The sequence below is a fragment of the Fringilla coelebs genome, assembly GCF_963513975.1.
Source record: "Fringilla coelebs genome assembly, chromosome: Z".
NCBI classification, from domain to species: Eukaryota; Metazoa; Chordata; class Aves; order Passeriformes; family Fringillidae; genus Fringilla; species Fringilla coelebs.
The window spans coordinates 2,726,525-2,747,654 of NC_140031.1; the positions used below are offsets into that span (position 1 = coordinate 2,726,525).

The 21,130-nt window shown below is 48.8% G+C and overlaps 1 protein-coding gene across 1 annotated transcript in view; it reads right to left on the reverse strand.

Annotated features, from left to right (window-relative positions):
• The window catches only part of ARK2C (arkadia (RNF111) C-terminal like ring finger ubiquitin ligase 2C), a 50,302-nt gene that overhangs the window by 538 nt on the left and 28,634 nt on the right, over nucleotides 1-21,130 (reverse strand). The window contains exons 2-7 of the mRNA XM_084225212.1: nucleotides 9,827-10,136; nucleotides 7,809-7,934; nucleotides 3,443-3,572; nucleotides 2,338-2,442; nucleotides 1,722-1,817; nucleotides 494-600 (exon numbers count right to left, since the gene is read on the reverse strand). Coding sequence (XP_084081338.1) covers nucleotides 494-600; nucleotides 1,722-1,817; nucleotides 2,338-2,442; nucleotides 3,443-3,572; nucleotides 7,809-7,934; nucleotides 9,827-10,136 — 874 coding nt within the window. The remainder of the gene's footprint in view (nucleotides 1-493; nucleotides 601-1,721; nucleotides 1,818-2,337; nucleotides 2,443-3,442; nucleotides 3,573-7,808; nucleotides 7,935-9,826; nucleotides 10,137-21,130) is intronic.

Consider the following 21,130-nt stretch of genomic DNA (forward strand, 5'->3'; position numbering starts at 1 on the left):
CTGTTAGAGACAACTGGAGTTCTGTTGGCTGGGGCTGGTTCTCTGTGACCATGTGGGCAAAGTAATCCTACTTATTCTGCAATAAAGCAGCTGTGTCTTGGATACAAGCCCCACTCTCCTGGACTTCTCACCAACACTGCTTTTTATCATACTTTGGTCATCTGTCAGGCTCAGGTGTTGATGACCCCAAGCTCCAGATGGTTGTCAGAGATCAGTCTAACCTATCCTTCTCTGACACTTTGTCACCTGGCCAGCTGGAACAGCCTGGAAGCAGATGATCCAAACCCAGGGAACACTATAAAAACCTAGCCCGCTGCTGCCGCAGGGCTCTTCCTGTCTACGGGCCATACCAATGTCCATCTGCAAAGCATTTGGGTTCCCAGACCCCACAACAACCCAGGTGATTTTCTTAGGACAAGAACAGAGACATTAATCCAAAAAAACACAACTCAGATGGCACTGAGAGGCAGAGGAGGGGATGGAAGGATCTCACCTGACGTCCTCTCCGTCTTCAAGCATGGACAGACAGATTGTGCATTTCTCGTCGGTATCTGACTCCTCGCCATCGTCTTGCTCAGCTTTGCCTTCCTGTGGTCTTCTCTGCAGCAAGATCAAACACATTTGGTTAGACCTTGCCCTTCTAATGCTCTCCCAAGCTTGGGCAGTTGCAGGAAGATAAATAATGAGATCTCCATCTATCAGCCAGATCCTCCAGCTCGGGGAAGCCAGCCCAGCCAAAACAGCCAGCGAGATGAGTGTGCCACCAACATGCTGCAGGTTGGCATGTCTCCTCCTGAGGCTGGTGGCAGTGAGGCTGTTGGCAGTACCCCAAGGAGCAGCCTGTCCTCTGCTGCCCTAATACCATCCCCCCACCATTTCCTTACAGTGGGGATGGCCCCATGGTCTCCTTTGCTGGAGGCTTCTCCTTGGGGAGACCCCAAACCTCATGGTGCCACCACTGCCAGGAAGGGCAACCGCTGTGCCCCACGCCAGCTTGGCCACTGGCCCAGTCCCATGCTGTACCACAGGGCCATGCTTAGCCTGTCAGCTGCCCCTATTTCCTCTTCCCCCACACATCCATTCCGATTCATATCCTTTTCCTGGGCTCACTGGAGATGCGATGAGAGACAAGTGCAGCAGGAGTTACCTCACTTCCAGCCTGGGCAATGCAACATCCCTACCCTCCAGTCGAGAGTGACCAACACCAGAAACTACTACTCAGACAAGCATTCTTCCCAATTTCTACTGAGCACACCCAAAAATGTGCCCATTTCCTCATGGGCGGGGAGGTCAGCTCCAACAGAGGAGACACCCCTGGTGAAGCCAGGGCAGAAGAAGGCTCCCCAGGCCACGGAGCCCTCACGGTGGGCGTGGGGCAGCGCCGCTGGCATGCAGAACGGGGCGGGTTTGCATGCACCAAGCCCCCTTGGTGGTGTGCACTTTCTTACCAGGTGCGGACAGGGGGGAAATTGCACCCGCTGGGTGGGAGAAGGTTGAGACCCTTTTGAAAATTTGGCCCGCAGCTTCCTAGCCTAGAAGTGAGAAACAGGCAGCTGAGCTATGCCACCACTCCCGGCCCCGGGAGCCCCGCAAGAAATCAAAGCACCCCTGCTGCGGTGGGACTGCAACCCACCAAAGTCCTTCCTTCTGCCTGCTCCGTGCCCACAGCCCCTGGCTGACTGAGAGGGGCTGGCAGCCGTGCTGTGTTCTGGGGCACTCACCTTCTTGTACTTGTGGGGGAAGGTGAATCGCTCGATGGTGTTCTGGACGGCGCCCCGGCTCACGCTGCCCAGCCTGTCCTCCAGCTGCAGCAGCTCCTGCGGCACAGGAACATCAGGAAAGCGCCATCCCCACTGCTCCCAAGGGACCAGGTGCCACCACACAACCATACCTGCTGGCAACCGAGGCTCCCTCCTGTCCTCTCCTCAGTGGAAATGGCCATCAACCCCAAATCAGCCATGCTGTAATGATGAATCTGATCCCTGGCACTTGGGATAATAACTAAGAGCTCGAGGCAAAGAGCTGGATATCCAATATTTCACAAATTAGGATGGGATTTGAGCTTCATCTGACAGGCTGGGAAACAAAACCCCATAGATCTGGAGCACTTTGTTGATAAATGAAAAGAGCCAGAGCCAACCCAAGCCAGGCCCAGGCACCTTGGAGTAAACCATCTTTAACCAAACTTAACCCCATCACTTCCCAGCTATTACTAAAATTGATGAAAGACTCAACGCAATTGCCACACCACAAGAAACAGTCTTACAGCTTTATAGCAGAGCTTGCGTAAATTCACAGCACTTTAAAAATTAATAATTCCAGCCCCCAGATACATACTTCATAGCTCTCCCGCACAGCGGATGTGTGCCTGCTTGGGTTCAGTCCCTGAAGAGCAAGCAGCTGAAGCTGAGGGTAAGGGTAATTTCTGATTTCATGAACAACCTGAAAAAAGTGAGGGAGAAAAATAAAGCCGCTTGTATACTTGCCAACAGAAAACCCTTGTGTGCCCTGATGTAAATCTAATGCTTTAAAAATTCAAATTGAAATAGTAGATTGACATTTTCACCAATTTAAGCCTTTTGGTAACAAAAAAAATGAGGTTTTATCAAATATATTTCCTAGAAATGATACCTAACATTCACTCCTTCCAAATAAACTGTTATAATAATTCCTGTATCATCCATAGCATTGTAGTTCCAAACCCCCAGCATGGATTAGATTACAATAAAATTTCATTTCATTTAAATGGGTAGATTTCTGTTCATCCAAGCTTTGATTGGTTTGTTTAAGGCTTGCGTTAGTACACAGGTGTCAGGGTCTGACACAGCACACGGGAAAAGCACCCTCATGGGATTTCTGGGGATGTTTTAAGGATTAGAAGTGGTTGGAATGACTTAGCTCCAAATACAGCACCCTGCTAGGAGAAGGGGTAGAAAATTACCCCAGCCAGCCTGTCTTCTCATCAATCCCACCTCCACCTGTGCAAGAGGTCATGAAATTCTTTACAGGTGGCATCAAAACTGATGTAGAGAGCAATGACTTGATGAAGGATGGTCCTGGGGGCTGACACCAGGGAAGGCAGTCACCCACTGCCAGTCCTTCAGCACACAAAATGCCCTGGGAGACCACAGTTCCCTGCAGTATTAATTATATTATTAATATTAACTGCCGAGTCTCTCACATCCTGCCCATGTTTTGCAGACCAGCTTGTGAACGTGGTGCTGCAAGCAATGGACCGAATTCTTTCAGAACAGCTGAGCTTTTCTTTTCTTTCTTTAATCCAGTGCAGTGATGGAACATTATCCTTTCAGACACTCCCTCCCACGGCCGGAGATAAGTGGGATTTGCAGGAGACAGGTGATAGAAAGATAGCAGCCTTTATTTTGACTGCTTTCTGGCAGGCAATGCATAAAACATTTCTCAGTAAAAGCGTTTCACTTACCACCTGGGTTGAGGATGTGCTTCTGGGGAAGTGGTGCATCCGAGGTGTGGCCAGGTAATGCTGATAGGGCTGGGGCACCGGCCGGACCTGGAACTGGGCGTGGGTCAGCCCCGCATCCACACTGAGGTCCCTGTGGGCACCAGGAGGGACACGTGGCTCTGAGTGCCTGGCTGTGCTCAGGGACTGCAGCACACCAGACCACACTCACAGGGAAACCTCCCCGCTGAGCTGCAGGCTGCTACTCAGCCCAGGGAGTTGGTACAGCTTGGCTTGGCTTGGCAGGGAGTTTCCTCCAGTTTGGGGAATCACCCACCAGGCCACCATGAAGGAGTGAGGGGTTGTTTCTGTGCCAGGTAGCATTTGAGTAATCTGCGGTCAAGAGCTGTGCAGATGTACCCTGCTAATTTCAGAGCAAGAGCATTTTGGTGGCTCAAAAGGGTACCCAGGCTCAGCAACTCAACCTGATGAGACCAGGATCTTCTAGTGCTGCAAACTATTACAGTTTGCCTTGAAGGTTCTGCAGGAATACCGTTAATAACTCAAGGGACTCAAAAAAAAGTTAGCTTTTAGAAGCTTCTGGTAACTTTTAGAAGCTAGATGGTCTATGGGCTTTTTTGATGTGTCTCTGCTCTTCTTAGAGGTGTCCCGGCCCAGATCATGGCAGGACTTGGGGAATCAAAGGACACTATTCCTTGCCTGAATCCAGCCTCAGGGTGGTGAGGATTTGAGGTGTGAGGGTGGTGAGGCCCCAGCACAGGGTGCCCAGAGCAGCTGTGGCTGCCCCTGGATCCCTGCAAGTGTCCCAGGCCAGACTGGACAGGGCTTGGATCAACCTGGGACAGCAGAAGGTGTCCCTGCCCATGGCAGGGGGTGGAACAAGGTGATCTTTGAGGTCCTGTCCAACCCAAACCATTCTGGACGTCTATGATTCTATGAACTCCAGAACTGTAATTTGCGCAAAAAATATTTTAAGGATTTAAGAAATGTCTGGATGAGGCTGCTGGAGGAAAGGGTGAAACAAAACTAGAGGACCAACACCAACGGAGCAAGACATCCCTGATGGCCTTGTTTGCCTGAACACAGCCTGGCCCAGGTAAGCAGAGATGGAGCTCAGCTTGCTGAATCTGAGCACTGTCATCCTCCACAAAGCTAACCCAGATCGATCCCTGGACTTGTCATAACCAAAATAACATCAAACATCACGGCCCTGTTTAGTCCAACACACAGAGACAAACTACAACCCCACCACTACCACACCATGTGGAGGGAGTGGGAGGGGGCCTATGCAGCATCTCCATCTCTCATCTAATTTGCTGATCCCCATTCTCTTCAGCCCAAGACACACTCGTAAAATGGGTGCTTTGAACCTCATTCACTTTATCATCATTACAAAATCCATTGCTCTAATAACAATTGTCTTCACATTTCCCAAAGAAAAGCTAATTAGAGCACAGGGGTGGCTTCCCATTTCAGCCTCCAACTTCTCCTTCCCTTCATGAAGGACAGCATCAGTAGGTACCACACCTTCTTGGGAGCAGCCCAGATGCGTCCTCCAGCAGCTGTGAAACTGCTTTCACCACCCAGAAGATGGTGACCTGAAGGGGCAGTAGATGCAGAAATCCTTCATCCTGAACAGCCTGTGCACCAGGCAGCAGCAGCAGTGCTCTGGAATTCCTTGATACCCACACCAAGCTGGATGCAATGACCCTCATGGGTCCCTTCCAGCTCAGGATATTCTCTAGTTCTATGATTCTAAGTTGAGGCCAGGAGAGGGACTACCTTTGCTGGTCCTGTGTTAGCCTTGTGCTAGACAGACAACACCTGGCAGAGGATGAAACACAGCAGGCAACTGGCAGGAGCACAACCAGAGGGAGAATCCACAGGTCTTGGCACTTTCCATCTCCTGTGTCCCAGTTTTGGATATTTACCCAATTGCTTAAGGTTGTTCCCAGGTTAATGAAGGGCTCAATTGGAAATGAAGAGGCTTTGGGTCCATTCTCAGCCCTGCCACCTTATTCATGCATGACCTTGATCCATTCCTCTCTGCCTTCCCATGTTCCCTGTCTATGAAATAGATGTGGTAATTCATGGAGTGCTTTGAGATCAAGGACTGAGAGCATCTCTCAAAGGTGAATGGTCATTATTAAACTGCACAGGTAACTGCAGTGACAGTACTGCTGAACTGTTTGTGCATCTAGAGACTTAAAATCAGATGTTGACGTTCCTAAGTGATGCTTTGGGTCTACAGATGTGTCCAAAGAAGAACAGAGCATAGAATAGTGTTTTCCCAGGGTTTGGGGCTGAAGAGGCAGAGCACACTTGCTGGAGGAGAATGGAACTAACCATCACTTTCTAGCCCATGCTACAGGAGCAAGTGTACAGCACCTTGGTGCTCAGGTGCAAGGTCCAAGAGCTGTGATGCTTGTGGTAAATGGGCTGCCAACAAACAGACAAGGATTGAAGGACAAGACACCAGATAAAACAGGTAGGATGGTCATCACTGCATGTGTGTGCAGAAGATGATTTAAGGAACCAAATGGGAGTTTGTTTATTCTTCACCAGAAGATTTCAGTTGGGGTTATGCTGTCTGAGACAGCCTCAGATCTTTCCTCCATCCCCACTTCCACCTCCTGTGGCAGTGCCCACCACCTACAGCCTCTGAGAAAATACTGCTGCTGCTGCTCATCTTGGGGTAACAGAGGGGAGCTTTTATATTTGTCACTGGTCAAAACTCTTCATGTGCCCCAAGGGAAAGTGAGTCACCCAAACATATGCTCCCCGTGTATGGTTTCTGTCACCCCCACTCCTGGGGTTTTATAAGGCCATGGAGCAACAGAGGGGAGGAAAGGAGGGAGGGGGAAGGCACTTAGTGATGCTTTATCAGATACTTCTAATGATCATAATTAAGCACTCTGAGCTGAAAGAGAGGCAGAAAGAATCGCTCCATCCAGATGGTGCATGAACTGCTTTGCAAACCAATCCGAAAAATGTCATCCCGACCACATTCAGCCCACAGGAGTGCCAATAATGGGAACACCTGAGAAGAAAATTGCAGAAGGATGTGGTCATATTTTAGATTGTGTATTATGCACTGAAGGGGGGAAAAAGCAACAACCCTGGGTTAAAAGGACTTTTCATTTGCAGAGTGGAGTGCTCAGATGTTAGGAAATGCCATCATTAAAACTTCCTGAGCCATTTTATTCCAGTCCTCTTGTGCAAACACATTGCAACTGTCTTTAATTACAAGTTCACATGCTATTTTTTTCCATTCAGTGCACAGAATGGACTTTGCTCAGCTTACAAGCAGCTACTCAGAAGAATGTTTTTATTTTCTCATTCTTTTGACCAGGTTACCATACTTGATTAACTGTTCAAGGGCTCTCAGCCTGCTCTGAAAATGAAATTAACAATTTCTTGCAAAGCTTTTCCAGGGTATTAAATACTACAGTTGGAGAATGATGAACAAATCTCCATTCATACCACCCTGCATGGCAGGGTAGCACTGTGCTCCCTAATTTGGACCACAGAAAATATTATGACCACTGGGTTTTGAGTGCCTGAAGAACAGCAAAGGGTCTAGTTCAGGCAGACAGTGGTCTACAGGAAAAAAACACTCTCTGTGCCCTACAGCACAAAAAGCAACTTGAGAGAATTAATGCTTGGCTTCATTGTTAATCTGTAGGTGAAAAGTTATGAGCAACAACAATGGAGTGTGCCTAAAGGGGGGCAGTGGAGCTGGGGAAGGGAATGGAGCACAACTCTGATGAAGAGCAACTCAGGGAGCTGGGAAAGGGGCTGAATCTGGAGAAAAGGAGGCTCAGGGGGAACCCTGTGGGTCTGCACAACTCCTGACAGGTGGGGACAGCCAGGGGCGAACAGGATCTGCTCCCAAGATACAAGGGACAGGAGGAGAGGGAAGGGCCTCAAGTTCTGCCAGGGGAAGTTTAGATTGCCTACTAGGGAGAATTTCTTCATCCAAGGAGCTGTCCAGCCCTGGCACAGCTGCCCAGGGCAATGCTGGAGTCCCCACTCCTGGAGTGATTTAAAAGCTATGTTGATGTGGCACTTGAGGACATGGGTCAGTGGTGGACTTGGCTGTCCTGGGGAATGGTTGGTCTTCACAGTCTTAGAAAGCTTTTCCAACCTAAATGATCCAATGATTTGTTTATATAGGAGGCTTTCACACTCTTACAGACCTGTCAGAGATGAGTTTTCCCATTGCTCACTCCCCACACTGTAACCACTGAGCTGGCTCATTAGCTTTCACCAATGCCGTGATCCCGGGTGGCATTCCCCAAAACCCGCAGCCTTCCCAAGACTTTTTAAATGCCTCATTGGATGCAGCAGTGAAATGGGGATCACTCACCAGTCCGTGCCCTCTGCCAGATACCTGGGCTGGGGGCCCATGGGTTGTGGAGTCTGCAGTTGGTGGCTGAAGTCGAAGCTGGGGTGTAGGCGGTGAGGCTGGACAGACATGCGGTCTTGGGCCCGCCTGCAGGGAGGAGAGCAGCAACAGGCAGGGTCAGGCACAGCTGGGCACTGGAATTCCTGTCAAGAACCCATGGGCAACCCCCAAAGGCTGGGCTTGTGGACCTGTGTCCAAAGCTAAGCACTCCAGGCAGGTGTAAGTGGAAGAGGAACCCAGGGCTGTCATTCCCTCACAGCCATCACACAGCAATCCCCTCTCAAGCCCTGTGGCACCCACATATGCTCAGTTTGCAGGAGATGCTATTTGCTGGCAAGGTGCAGAGAAGGAGGGGAAACCAAACAACTTCTCAGCAGCTTTGTGCAGTTTGCACTATTTCCTTTTCTGCTGCAGTCAGCCCCATAAACAACACAAAGTAAAACATGCCCCTGCTCCAGCTGTGATCCATCATCATAAAGAAGCTGCAGGTTGTCTCGTCTCCCGTGCAGTCCATAAACTCCTGGGGAACCTCATTCATAACCAGATTACTCACGAGTGACTGAAAGCAGAATTTACTCTCACTGGCCTTTGCCAACATTTCTTTGGATGATGGACAGGCCAGGCTGAATTCCAGGTCCTTCTCCCACTGCCATTGCAGGCAGGGAAAAGAAAACGCTAGAAAATACAGCAAGGTTCTTCTAGGGATTTGAATCTCATGATTATTGCTTATTTGAACTACTCAGGGGAAGTGCATGTGCTGCTGGATCAGTGTCCACATTTGACAAGAGACCGGGAGGATGCACAAGCAGGATTTGCATTACAGACAGGCTCCTACCTTTTGCTTCCTGACCAGTGGAACCATCACAAAGAAAATCTTCAGGAAAAAACTAGGGCAAATGGAGCAGGGGACTACCAGGTAAATAGCTTTTCATGCAGCCTCAGTTCAGAGGCTTCACTCTCAAAGGCATAACCCATATTTCCATTACTGGGACCTCCTGCCCCACACCTGTAAGGGTTCTGACATCTGCTCCACTGCAGCTTTCAGAGATAAGCACTGGGACTGGGAAAAAGGTTCCTGCCTTCTTCCACGCTACAGCCCACTTGCAAATACAACACTGACAGCATTTACCAAAGCAGGTTCTGCATGGAATTGTGCTCTGTGCTTTTATTTGAATTCAGCTTATGACTAAGAGATAAACACTTGTATCATCAGTTTCTCTGCCTGGAACATACTCGCTACCCAATTATTAGCTAATCATTAAATCCACCTAAAATCCAGTTTATGCATAACAAAACAATGATGAAAAGAACACACAATTTTCAGACAGAAAGGACATGGAAAGAAAGGGTTTTCTATCCATAGCATTCTTTCCAAATGAAGCATCATTGCAAAGTCTCACCCTCTGATTCTTGATCCATGGGTACAACCCACAAATAGCTTCCATATGTTCCCAAAAAAAATCACTCCTCTCTCAAGAAACACAATCAAGACAAGGCCAGGCATCCATTTCCATCTCTGCTGAGTTACAGCAATTCTCTCTGCGTTTGTCAGCTCAGTGTGGATTTAGGATGCTCTCTGTGACAGAGTGTGCTGCAGGTCAGGGGCATCATTCCCTCACAGAGACAGAAAGCCTACCCAACCCTGAGCAGCACGACCTCCATGTGTATGACCTGATGAGGCAGGTAGGCATGCAGGGGTTTGAAGCAGCAGCTAGGAGGATGCAGCTCATGCACACAGGGACTGGAAAGGCCCCCGGCAACACCACCATGATTCTCCTAGGAGTGACAATAGTGGGACACACCAGATGGGCAAGTAGGGATCCCCAGAGGAAGGGGGTGCAGCCTGCCCTTCAGGTGGATGCATTTTCAGTGCACACAGGTGAGCTGGAGAAGAAAACCCAACCCCGCCAGCGCGGCTGCGGCTCCACAGGCGGCGCGCGTTTGGCGCGGCTCCTCCACATCCTTGGGGATGCCCTTACCTGGGATGGGGCATGAGCCGGCGGTGCTGTGCCTCGAGGAGCTGCTGCTGGAGGAGGTATTGCTGGTGTAGCGCCTGAGGTAGGAAGGAGGGCCCGGCGACGTCCTGGAAGGGCAGGGCGGGCACGGGCGGCAGGGGTTGGTGCAGGGCGCCGCTGTGCTGGTGCGCGGGGGCCATGTGGGGAGCCAGCCCCGGCTGCGGCTGCACCGCGTGAGGCAGGGCGAAGTCGGCCGAGAGCTGAGGCTGGGGACCCAGGTGGAAGTGCCGGCAGGAGGTAGCATGGGGATGCTGAGACCTTTGAAAGGGAGCACCTGGAAGAGAAGAGCACGGCGGTCACTGACGTATTTTCTGAGGAATCCCTTTGCCGGGATTTTTTTCTCCTGAGAGGCTGGGAAGCTTCAGCTTCTCAGTGTTTTGCTGCCTCTGGAATGTGATTTGGAGAATTGCTTACCCAACGTGTGAATTGTTTTTAATTAATAGCCAATCACAGCCAGCTGTGTTTGGGCTATTGATTATAAATAGGGCTCTGAGTCAGTCATGGGTTTTTTATTATCATTCTTTGCTAGCCTTCTTATGTCTCCTTTCTCTTTCTTTAGTATAGTTTTAGTATATCATTTTCTTTAAATATAATAAAATATCATAAAATAATAAATCAACCTTCTGAGAACTTGGAGTCAATTCTCATCTCTCACCTCATCCTGAGACCCACAACAACACCACCACAATTAATAACCACACACAGAGGTCACGGGGGCCGGCGGCAGGCAGGGCAGAGCACCACCCAGGGAAAGAGTTGGGCAAACGGCTGCCACTCACCACTTGCAGAAGGTTTGTAAAAAAATACAAATAAAAGGGAACAAGTTACAGCTGGTTACAAGAAAAAGTTTTGACTAATGGTATTTCTTATCCAAGAAAACATCGGAGCCAAAATGTAGGTTTGGGTTCAAAGTCCTGTTTTGGCTCCGAGTTGAAGTGTATACTGATGAAAACTGCTTTGAGCTTGTTTTGGCTTTCCTGTCTTAAACAGAAAAAAAAAACCCCAAAAGTCCATGTAGAACCTTTGGAGATAGAAAAGGGAGTGATGGTTTTAAACAAAAAGAGAGGAGATTCAGCCCAGATAGGAAGAAGACATTTTTTGTGCTGAAGGTGGTGAGGCCCTGGCACAGATTGCCCAAAAAAGGCATGGATGCATCCTCCTTGGAAGGGTTTGAGGCCAGGCTGGATGAGGTTTGGAGCAACTTTTTCTAGTGAGAAATGTCCCTGCCCATGCCACTGCAGTTGGACTAGATGATGTTTAAAGGTCCTTTCCAACACAAACCATTCTGTGATATAGACTCAAACACTCTAGAAAAGGAAATAAAGAACAAAACCTGTTTTCTAAAATATTTGAGCTCTGTTTATTATCTCACAGAAGTTTTGAATGTTTTCCCTGAATTGCAGACTTTTCCTGCAAGTCGTTTCTTTGCCTCTCTAAAACTGTCTCACAGGCAAGGAAATAATCTCTGCTCTAAAAAACTGCCTCACGCTGACTTTCAGGACATGAGTGAGACAACTTTCCCCTCTGAGAGCAGGGATGAAGCCCTGTGTGTTTGCTGAGATCCTTCAACAACCCGTCCTCATGGGCTGCAGGCAGGGAGAGGGCAGCTGCTGGAAACACAACATGGAATGGTATGAGAGCAGTCATGAAGCTGATGGGAATGAGGAAGAAACGAGGTGTGAAGGATATCCATAGTGGAGGCATTTTGCAAAACATCTGGCACTGGCTTGCACCTTGCTCAAGATCCTCGCTTGGACAGGCCCTTGGCCCAGTCTGGCCTGTTAATTCCTACATTCCTGGAGCGTTTACAGGCAAAACCTTTGGCTCTTAAACTGGGAAAAGAGTCAATTCAGAAATGCAGGATGGGACTCGAGTGGGGCTATTAGAGATGCCTCTTTGCTCAGGATCAGCCCCAGGATGGGACACCTGCCTCTTTACAGTGTTTTGAGCACCCCATCTTCTTCTTTCTGGTTAAATCTTTGTGAATGGTACAAAACATCCTGGAATAACAGCACCAAGAGACACTATTCCATCCCAAAGCACAAGCATGTACATCATGCCTTCTTCACCCAAATCCCTCCTGCTCACATGTCCCTGACAGGCAGGGCAAGTCCATCACAGGAGCTCAGGGAGTCCTGAGCAAGCCAGATGCCAGCAGGAGAAACAACAGGAGAGGGCCTATCAGAAATGGATAGGTTTGCAAAACTGTGCATAATTACACACAGCATCTCTTAAATGCAAACTAATCCTCCACAGTGCCCCTCCAAGAGAGAGCAGGTTACACAATATGTGCCACCCACAGCAGTGCTTCTTGAGGTGATAATTTCCCCTGCTGTCAGATAACAGCATGATTCGGCCACGATATTAATTAAAACCAGAGGTGGTGGGATCAGAGCAGCTGCTCCTCAATGACAGAGCTGCAAACCCAGGCCAAAGAGCCACTCATACACCCTGTTTCCCTGCAAGTTGTATTTGTTGCTGATGGCCTGGCCCAAATTCACCATAAAGAGGTGAAGGCTGCATAATGAAATGGGGGTCCTGCACTTCCCCTGACCCATTGCTGAAGGGAATTGTGAAGAGAAGTTGCTGTGAGTGATTGGTACTTGCCAAGGAACTCGTGGTGAATTGCTCAGCCTCTGATGGCCACGTGCTCTCCCAGTGGAGAACTGCTGCAGCAGGTCACAGGTGAGCCATGTGCAGGCCTGGAGACAAGGTGTAAGGGCAGGTGAAAGTGCTGAACCCTCTGCACTCACCAACACACTGGCCTGTGCCACCATGCTGAGGTTCAGCTGTATTCCAGACAAAAATATCTCAGGGCCATACCAGACAGTGAAACCCAGGGAGTGTCCCCCACATTTCTGGGACACCATTCTCTAGCACATAAGTAAAGCAGAGAAAGCCTGTCTGTCATCTCCTGTGACTCTCTTGTCTCTCAATGCCTGGTGTAACCTCAGCCAGAGATTCCCGGCTTTTACTGAGTTGTGGGAACCTTTAATTCAGTTAAATGTCGGGAGGGCCTTTGATGCCAGAGCCATGGTGAGCTAGAGAGCACCAGGTCGGCAGATCAGCTGGTCATGTTTTTGATTTGGATTTTGCTTCTCATACAAAGACAGTCCTTGAGAGGAACTCAGTCATGCACTTTCCCAAGGTCCAGAACACGCAAACTTTATCTGTGGTATGTGTGCAGGAAGATACACAGAGCTAGTGTGTCTGAAAGCAAAAACCTAACTCATTTTGTTTTGGTACAGAGTCAATTAGCCTTATCTGTAGGAACTAATTAATTAAATAAAGCATTTTTCAGTATTTTTTGCTAGTACCTACTGGTGCAGTGATGCATTTCTCTTCATAGGAATAACACCATCAAGATGTGACCGAGACCATATGATTAAATAAAACCCATCAATTTGTCTTAACATAACACATTACCCTACGTAGTAATTGTTCATTCTCTTCAACTAATCCAATTGCTGATGAGGATTTTTACAGCAAAGCAAAGACTTTGGGGAATACTTCAGCAATCCTACGCTTATTAGCAGTTATCCAATTACACTGCTGGCATAACCAAGCCAGTCTGCAAAACAAAGAGCCAGTCCTCACTAAGCAGGGTGCTGGTGAGCCCCAGAAAGCCCTGGCAAACAAATAACAGCTCAAAACAGAACATTATATTTTTAAGTTAGTTATTTTTGAGTTTACCTTCTCTTGGTCATTACATCTAGATGCAAAGGGCCCTGGTTGGGATTGCTTTCCCAGTCCACATGCTGGTCTCCTGTACACAAGGTAAATGCAGTGTCACCCTGCAAACATGAGCTGAGCATCCCTGTCCAGGTAAGTCACCACAATCAACACCAAAAGCAGGCACTCATCCCTTTGAATTCCACAGAGGTTCACATATTAGCAGTGTCAGGGAATCACAGGATTGTTAAGGTTGGAAGAGTTCTCTAAGATCAGCGAGTTCATTAACCCAAAGTCATCGTGTTCAACCCTTGCCCCCAGTTGCCACATTCCCATGACTATTAAACACTTCCAGAAGTGGGGACTCCACCACTTCCCTGACCTCCTCCAGAGCCAGACTATACTTTTGGTGATGAAACTTTTCCCAATATTTGACCTAAACCTCTCCTGGAACAGCCTGAGGCCATTTCTTCTCATCCTATCCCTTGTTCCCTGGGGGCAGAGCCTGACCCCCACCTGGCTGCCCCTGCTTCCAGGGAGACTCAGAAGCTCTATTAGTGATTACTTTGCTAGCACAAAGTCTTCTCCCTCTTTTCCAAACCACAAGTGTGGTCCTAGATCACATTTGCATTGACACCAACAAGCAAAAACATTGCCCAGAAGATACTTCAAGAAAATTGAATTTACGGATTTAATCTGCTTTTTGCCTGGATAGCAACATCTGCCACAGCAGAGACTAATCCATGACTAAAACCGAGTCCTGATACCACATTCCAGCTTTTGTTTTGATTCCCCACTGCAAGGGCAGAGCTGACACTTTCATTAGCCAAGCTTTGGGGACACATCCACAGCAAAGTCAATGAGGATGCAAAATGTGCCTATCATGCTCCAGAGCCACTCACTGCATCCCCCAGGATCCTAGTTCCTCATCACCTTCCCAGTGGTGCCCCCATGAAGGCAATGTTGCTCTGGCATCAGCAAGGAAGAGACTTTCTTTCAGCTTAATGAACTCTAGTTTTGGTCATCATACCACAGAAATATTCTCCTCCTCCATTGGAATACTTTGATTTTGCAGGAAGAGAGATTAGCCAGATCTTGGATGTTTTTATGGCTTACCCTCCATGTCCAAACACCTGCCTTCTCCAGCCCAGGAGACAATCACAAAATCCCAGAATTAAGGTTGGCAGGACCACTAGAGATCATCTAGTCCAATCCTCCTGCTCAGGCAGGGTCCCTAGAACACGTTACTCAGGATCTTGTCCAGCTTTTTCATATCTCCAGGGAAGATTTTTCAGAGAGGTCCACAGAGGCAATAAAGTCCTCACCAGCCCTAGAGAGGCTTTTGACCCAAGGCCAACCTGGAAACATCTTTGGCTGTGCCCATCCTGCTGGTTGGGATGAGAGAGCCAGCCCCCTGCATGAGGCTCACTGGCATGCTCCTGGTGCCTTGAGTAATTCCAGTTGCTCCTGTCTGGAGCTGTGGAGAACTGATTTACCTGGGATCACTGTCAGGCTGCCCACCAGCCAAAAACCATTTTGTCATCCTGATGGCGCTCCCTTTCATTTAAATGCTGTTGCTGTAGCAGATGATGACAGCTCAGAGCAACATCAGATCAGCAGCTCTGAGATGAGCGATGCATCACATCTGTGTCAGCAAAGCAGGTGATTTACTCCAGTTTTGGGCAGTTTTCCTTTCACGTGTTGAGGCCAAACGTCCTCAAAATGCCCCCAGATGCCCACACACCAACCTAAGCTCCCAGCCTGGACAGCCCTTGTTGCCTTATGCTCAGTTAAACCACGGATATAGCTAATGCCTGAATCTAGAAAATTCAGCTCTAAAAGGTGCTTTGCAAGCCTCAAAAATTGTGGAGACTGAGACAGGATCTGCTGGAGAAATGAACTGTGTCTTGGGCAAGCCAGGCTATATGTGGGGTGGGAAAGAGAGCTAGGTGGTTCTCCGGCATAACTGGGGACAAGTCTGACCCAGAAGAGGCTGTGGCATTTTGTGATGGCCTAGGGCCCTATGGCCAGGGATGCCTTTGGGTGACCACCAACAACATCTCCCTGCCTTGTGTAATGCTCTGCTGGTTGCTGCTTCAGTCCTCCTCAGCTTCTTTGATCACCTTCTAAAGCCAAGTTCAGCACCAGGGATCAACAGGTGGAGGATGAGTACTTGGTTGATTCCTGCCTCTGACAGGCCATCAGTGTGGGTCAGTGGCTGCCCCAGCTAGCCTGGCTCTCCTCTGCTACTGTGAAGCTGCAGCTTCACACTGTGATGCCGAAAACCTGCTATGGAGCTGGTCTGTGTGACACCCCACTGCTCTGGACCTCTACAGCCTGCAGTGCACCCCACAGATACTCAGGTCTGCAATCACACAATCACACAATCAGAATGGTTTGGGCTGGAAGAGGTCTTTGAAGGTCATCTAGTTCCAATCCCCTGCCATGGGCAGGGACACCTTCCCCTATCCCAAGTTGTTCTAAGCCCTGTCCAACCTGGCCTTGGGCACTGCCATGGATGCAGTCCCCACAGCTTCTCTGTGCAACCCATGCCAGAGCCTCACCACCCTCGCAGGAAAGAATTATTTCCTAATATCTAATCTAAACCTACTTTCTTTCAATTTGAAACCATTCCCATTCATCCTGTCAAGTCAGGCTCTTGCCCCATCTCTCCTGTAGGTTCCCTTCAGGAACTGGAAGGGAATGAGGTCATTCCAAAGCCTTGTCATTCCCAATTCTCTCAGCCTTTACTCATAGCAGATGTGGTCCATCTCTATCTGATAATCTTGGGGGCTTTCTCTGGACTGGCTCCAACAAGTCCCTGTCCTTCCTGTGCTGGGCACCTCAGAGCTGGAGGCAGCGCTCACCTGAGTGTGGCAGAGGGGCACAATCACCTCCTTGATGCCACAGCCTCAGAGAATAATTTAGTACCATAGAATGCAGAATAGAATCGTCTGGGTTGGAAAAGCGCTCTCAGATCATCAAGTCCAACCCAGCAGTGCCAATCCCCCTGCTAAACCCCATCCCCACCCTGCACTGCAGAGACAGTCCTCCTCAAGCCCGTGGGGAAGGCTGCTGAACAACAATTTACAAAGCACCCAAAACACTTAGCTAGAAGCTGGTGTTACAGCCTTCAGCCTCAGAGTGAGGAAGGTACAAATTAGTTTTTAGAAAGCCAGCAGATGATGCAGGCCTGTGGACAGCTGAGCCTGCTTGGCTGCTCGCTGCCATGCCATTTCCACCCCTTGCTCTCGCAGGCGTCGAGCGCGGCGGAAACCCGCAGGGAAACTCAGCACATCCTCCTCACCACCTCTTTCTCACTTCCACTGCTGCTGCTTGGTTTTTTTTTTCCTTTTCTCCCTCTGTTCTACAGTTATGTTTATTGTTTGCATACATTATCCAAGGCAGGACGGACATTTTTTCATTAACAGGAACGCTCCCTTTGCACCCCCGGGTGAACCCTGTGAATTATAAATTTTGGCAGGTGGGTAAGTGACGTTGAGTCACAGAAATGCGCTGGTCTTGTCCTAGGTGATTCTGCCACTGGGGATTCTCCTTTAGCATCAGTCAGGGTTTGACTACATCTAAGCACATGCATATTTATCCACCCAGCAGTATTTCAGCCTGAAAGGCTCAAGGGATCCATGTGCTCAGTTCAACACTGACCCATCCCTGAGATGCAAAGCCTCTGGGTATTCCCTGCAGCAAGACAGGGGATGCTACAGGCTTTTAGGAAAAGAAAAAACCCAGAAAGCAGAACTATTTATTTCCACCTCCCTTCCTCAGGCAGTAGCACTCTTGATACAATCAGGCTCCTGGTAAGGGACCCAGGATCTGGGATAGGTGTCTCGAGCAGACAGCTGAAGCCCAGGGAGCCCGGCCACCTTTGAGAGGAAAACAAAATCTGTCTCATGCTGTTAAGCTGCCTGCAAAGCATGTGAATATCTCCCCTGGGTAAGGCAACCTGGACTGCTCGTCGAGGCCTCCACAGTCTGCATGTGAGGGCTGGGGGTGACAGGGAGGCTGGGGCTGGTTCACATCCAGGTGCCATCGTGGCAGAGGGAGATGGCAGCTCCTGGAGAGCCCTGGCTTTGCTCACTGACAGGTTTTACAGCTGAGGACGAGCTGCCTGTTGTAATCAGCCAAGCTGGGGGATGGAGCCTGCCTGTGTCAGCCACTTTGTCCTGGTTAGACCCCCTGCGACCCCTCCTTCTGCACTGGGGAGGCAGATAAGCCCCCTCAACAGGAGCCTTTGTGGTGCCTCTCTGACCACCAGGAGAGCCTGCCAGGCTTTCACCAGCTCAGGAGCCTTAAGGTTGCTTCCCTGGATGTGCATTAAAATTCCCCTCAGAGCCAGCAATGCAGTGGGAAGTTTACATCGGCCCTGATAGCGTGCAGTGAGTAAAGGCCAAAATCATGGGAGCAGATCCAGCTCCACGTGGCACATGGAGAAGGACACCACAGGGGACTTATACTGTGTCTACAAACAAGCTCCTAATTGCCTGGTGTCATCAGACATGTGTTAATGCCTTCACATTTTTTATGAATATACCCTTATGAAATGAGTGAAAATTCACTTACTAATAGGAAACGAGGTGTGACAATCACAGAACAATTGAATGGCTTGGGTTGGAAGGGACCCTAAAGATCACCTTGTTACAACCCCCCTGCCATGGAAAATAAAACATGAAATAGACAATCCCCCAGACCAAATTAAAGGTTGCATAAAGGTTGAGTGGTCTGGCAGAGAGAGATGCTGTGCTGTCTCACTGCTGTTACAGGACAGCTGACTGCAGGGTGAGGATGAAGGAAGAGGAAAGAATTTAAGTGAAATCTATCAGCCAGGAAGGAATCCTTCTCACTTTCAGCACCTTTGCCAACAGCTTTCTCATTTCATCCAGTGAAACTGAGAATCACAGAATCCAGTCAAGGCTGAAAAGGACCATCAGGATCACTGGGTCCAGGCATTAATCCAGCACCACACATAACCATTCCAAATGCCACATCCAGACATCTCTCAAACACTTCCAGAAATGGTGATAGTACCACCTCTCTGAGCAACTTATTCCAATGCTTGACCACTCCAGCAGTGACAAAGAAAAATTCTAATATCCTGTCTGAACCTCCTCTGGCACAACTTGAGGCCTTTTTCCTTGTCCTGTTCCTGTTCCCTGGGAGCACAGCCCGACCCCCCAGCTGTCCCCTCCTGTCAGGAGTTGTGCAGAGCCACAACTTCCCTGAGCCTCCTTTTCTCCAGGCTCAGCCCCTTTCCAGCTTCCTCAGCCACTCCTTATATTACTTGTGTTTTAGACACTTGACCAGCTTTGCTGCTCTGCTGGGGCAAGATGCAAGAAGCCAAAAAACATGCTAAAAATAATGGGCTGCCAGATCCAGGGTACAGCTCTACATGTCTAGTGCCAGGGAAGTGGTAAAGGACCCCCAGATCCATGGCTGGGAGATGCAATAAATGGACAGACTATTTAAATTTGCCTTATTTACTTGTTGAGGTTGTGCTGTGCCAGAAGGGAGTCAGGATGAAGGGCTGGTCTGTGGTGGCTGGTGGAGCATATTTGTGTCCTGGGTGGCAACTTGACGTTCTGGAGGTTTATCATCTCCTGCTCAGAGTCTTTCACACATGATGGAAAAATGCTTCAAAGGAATTCAGGGAAAAGGGGCTCAAATGGGCTCCCCACTGCTGATTAATTCTTTGGTGGTCACAGCAGCCCTCTTTGCACTGTGCCTCTGTGCACAGCTGAGCTCTTCCCAAAAAATCCCCAAAAACACAGACCTCAGAGCCTGCACAGTGCCCCTGCCTGCTTCTACAATCCCCAGTCAACATCCTCTTGCACTAATGAAGCCTCTCATTAATTGCTGAGTGACACGAGCTGGCATGGCTGGAGGGTCCCTAACGCAGAGCACAGCACCTCCTCTCCTGCACATCACAAAGGGAAACCACAAGCAGCATTAGTACACAAAAAAAAAAAATGAGGTGGGACTCCTACCAGGGCCTAAGCTCAGCGTTCAACAAAATCAAAACCCAACACACAGTGTGATTCTTAGGGCTGTTCAGCGCTGGGATCAGAGCTGGACTCCATGATCCCTATGGGTCCCTTCCAGCTCAGGATAATCAGTGATTTTGTGATTTACAACTGGCAGTGACCAATGTTAATCAGCATATTTACAGAAAATCATAGATAGTTAAGGGTTGGAAGTTACTTATATATCATCTAGTTCCAACCCCCCACCTCTATTTACATCATGACTGAAGAGGTGCTGAGTGCTGAGGATGGGAACCAGCAAGAATAAGGGATGGGATACAGCCAGGCAGCCTGGACCCATCAGAGGAGGGAGACAGCTGTTTATACAGCACTGGAGGAGAGTTTTTTTCCTGCAACTCTTTCCCACTAGCTTCAGGGGGAAAAAAAGTTTTGTTGAAGCTGATGTTTCACAGCAACGTGTTGAATTCAGCAATATTTTCCAAGGAGGAAGGAGAAACACTTCAGCAGCATTGCTACACTTAAAGCTGTCTTTTTGCTTTTATACTTCTCACTGTGTTTTAATTATAGCCTTATTCTCAGTGTTGAGTTCGAGGGTGTATCTGAGAGTTTTGGATCATCACATTAAAAAAAAAAAAAAAAAAGAAGAAGCCAAATTGCACTGGGAGAAAATGTTTTCTGGGATTTAGTGGTCCCAGTTTCATTCCTCCTCTCTGAGGCTCTGGAATGTCTGGAGGGATGGCATGATGTTTCTCACCCAGCCCAGCAATTTCTCCCCAGGTTGCCCTGTTCCTCCTGGGTTTAGGCTCAGCCCTGCACATCCGCCAGGAGCGGGCCCTGGAGGAAATGTGGCTTTGGAGGTGTTGCAAAGGCCCTCTGAGAATGGTGCTTTAAATAATGTTTCTCCTTTCTGTTGGGTCTGAAGGTGCTGGAGAAGGAACAGCTGACAGAAATCACTTGACCACAACTCCCATGCTAAAAGCAGGAGCCACACTGCAGGTCTCATAGGCTTTTTTGGGCTGCAGGGCTTATGTCCAAGTAAAATTCCAGCAATTCCAAGGGCAGAGAAGGTTTGGTCGGTACCTGAACTTTAAGGCAACTCCTGGGGCTTTGCCCATCAGCTCAACACTATGCGCTCAGCCATCCCTGCTTCCTCACCACCATTCCATCCTTTGTGCAACCGAAGCCTATTCTGCATTGCTCTACACTGCAAAATGCAAAAAAAAAGTTTGAATGGTCCCAATTTGTGGGAAGATATCTGGGCTCAAAGGCTCCTCTCCAGGGTCTGGCCAGTTATCTCAAATTAAAGAATAAATGTTGAAAAGCAAGTGGAGTGGGTCTGGATGCCCTTTGGTCAAGGGAGCCAATAAAGCTCAACTTTTGTGGTTTTATATTGCTAGCAGGGTGATACATCCATGTGAATGAATGCCCAACCTGAAAATGTGATAATTAACCAGGGGAAGGAATTTTTCCCCTATTTAAAATAAGATATAAAAAATCCTGGCGTGACAGCAGCCTATTACTTGGCTCTCCCTGCAATGGGGAAGCACTTGGAGCAATCCCTATCTCTACCCTTGGGAATGTAAAAACGTGCTGACTT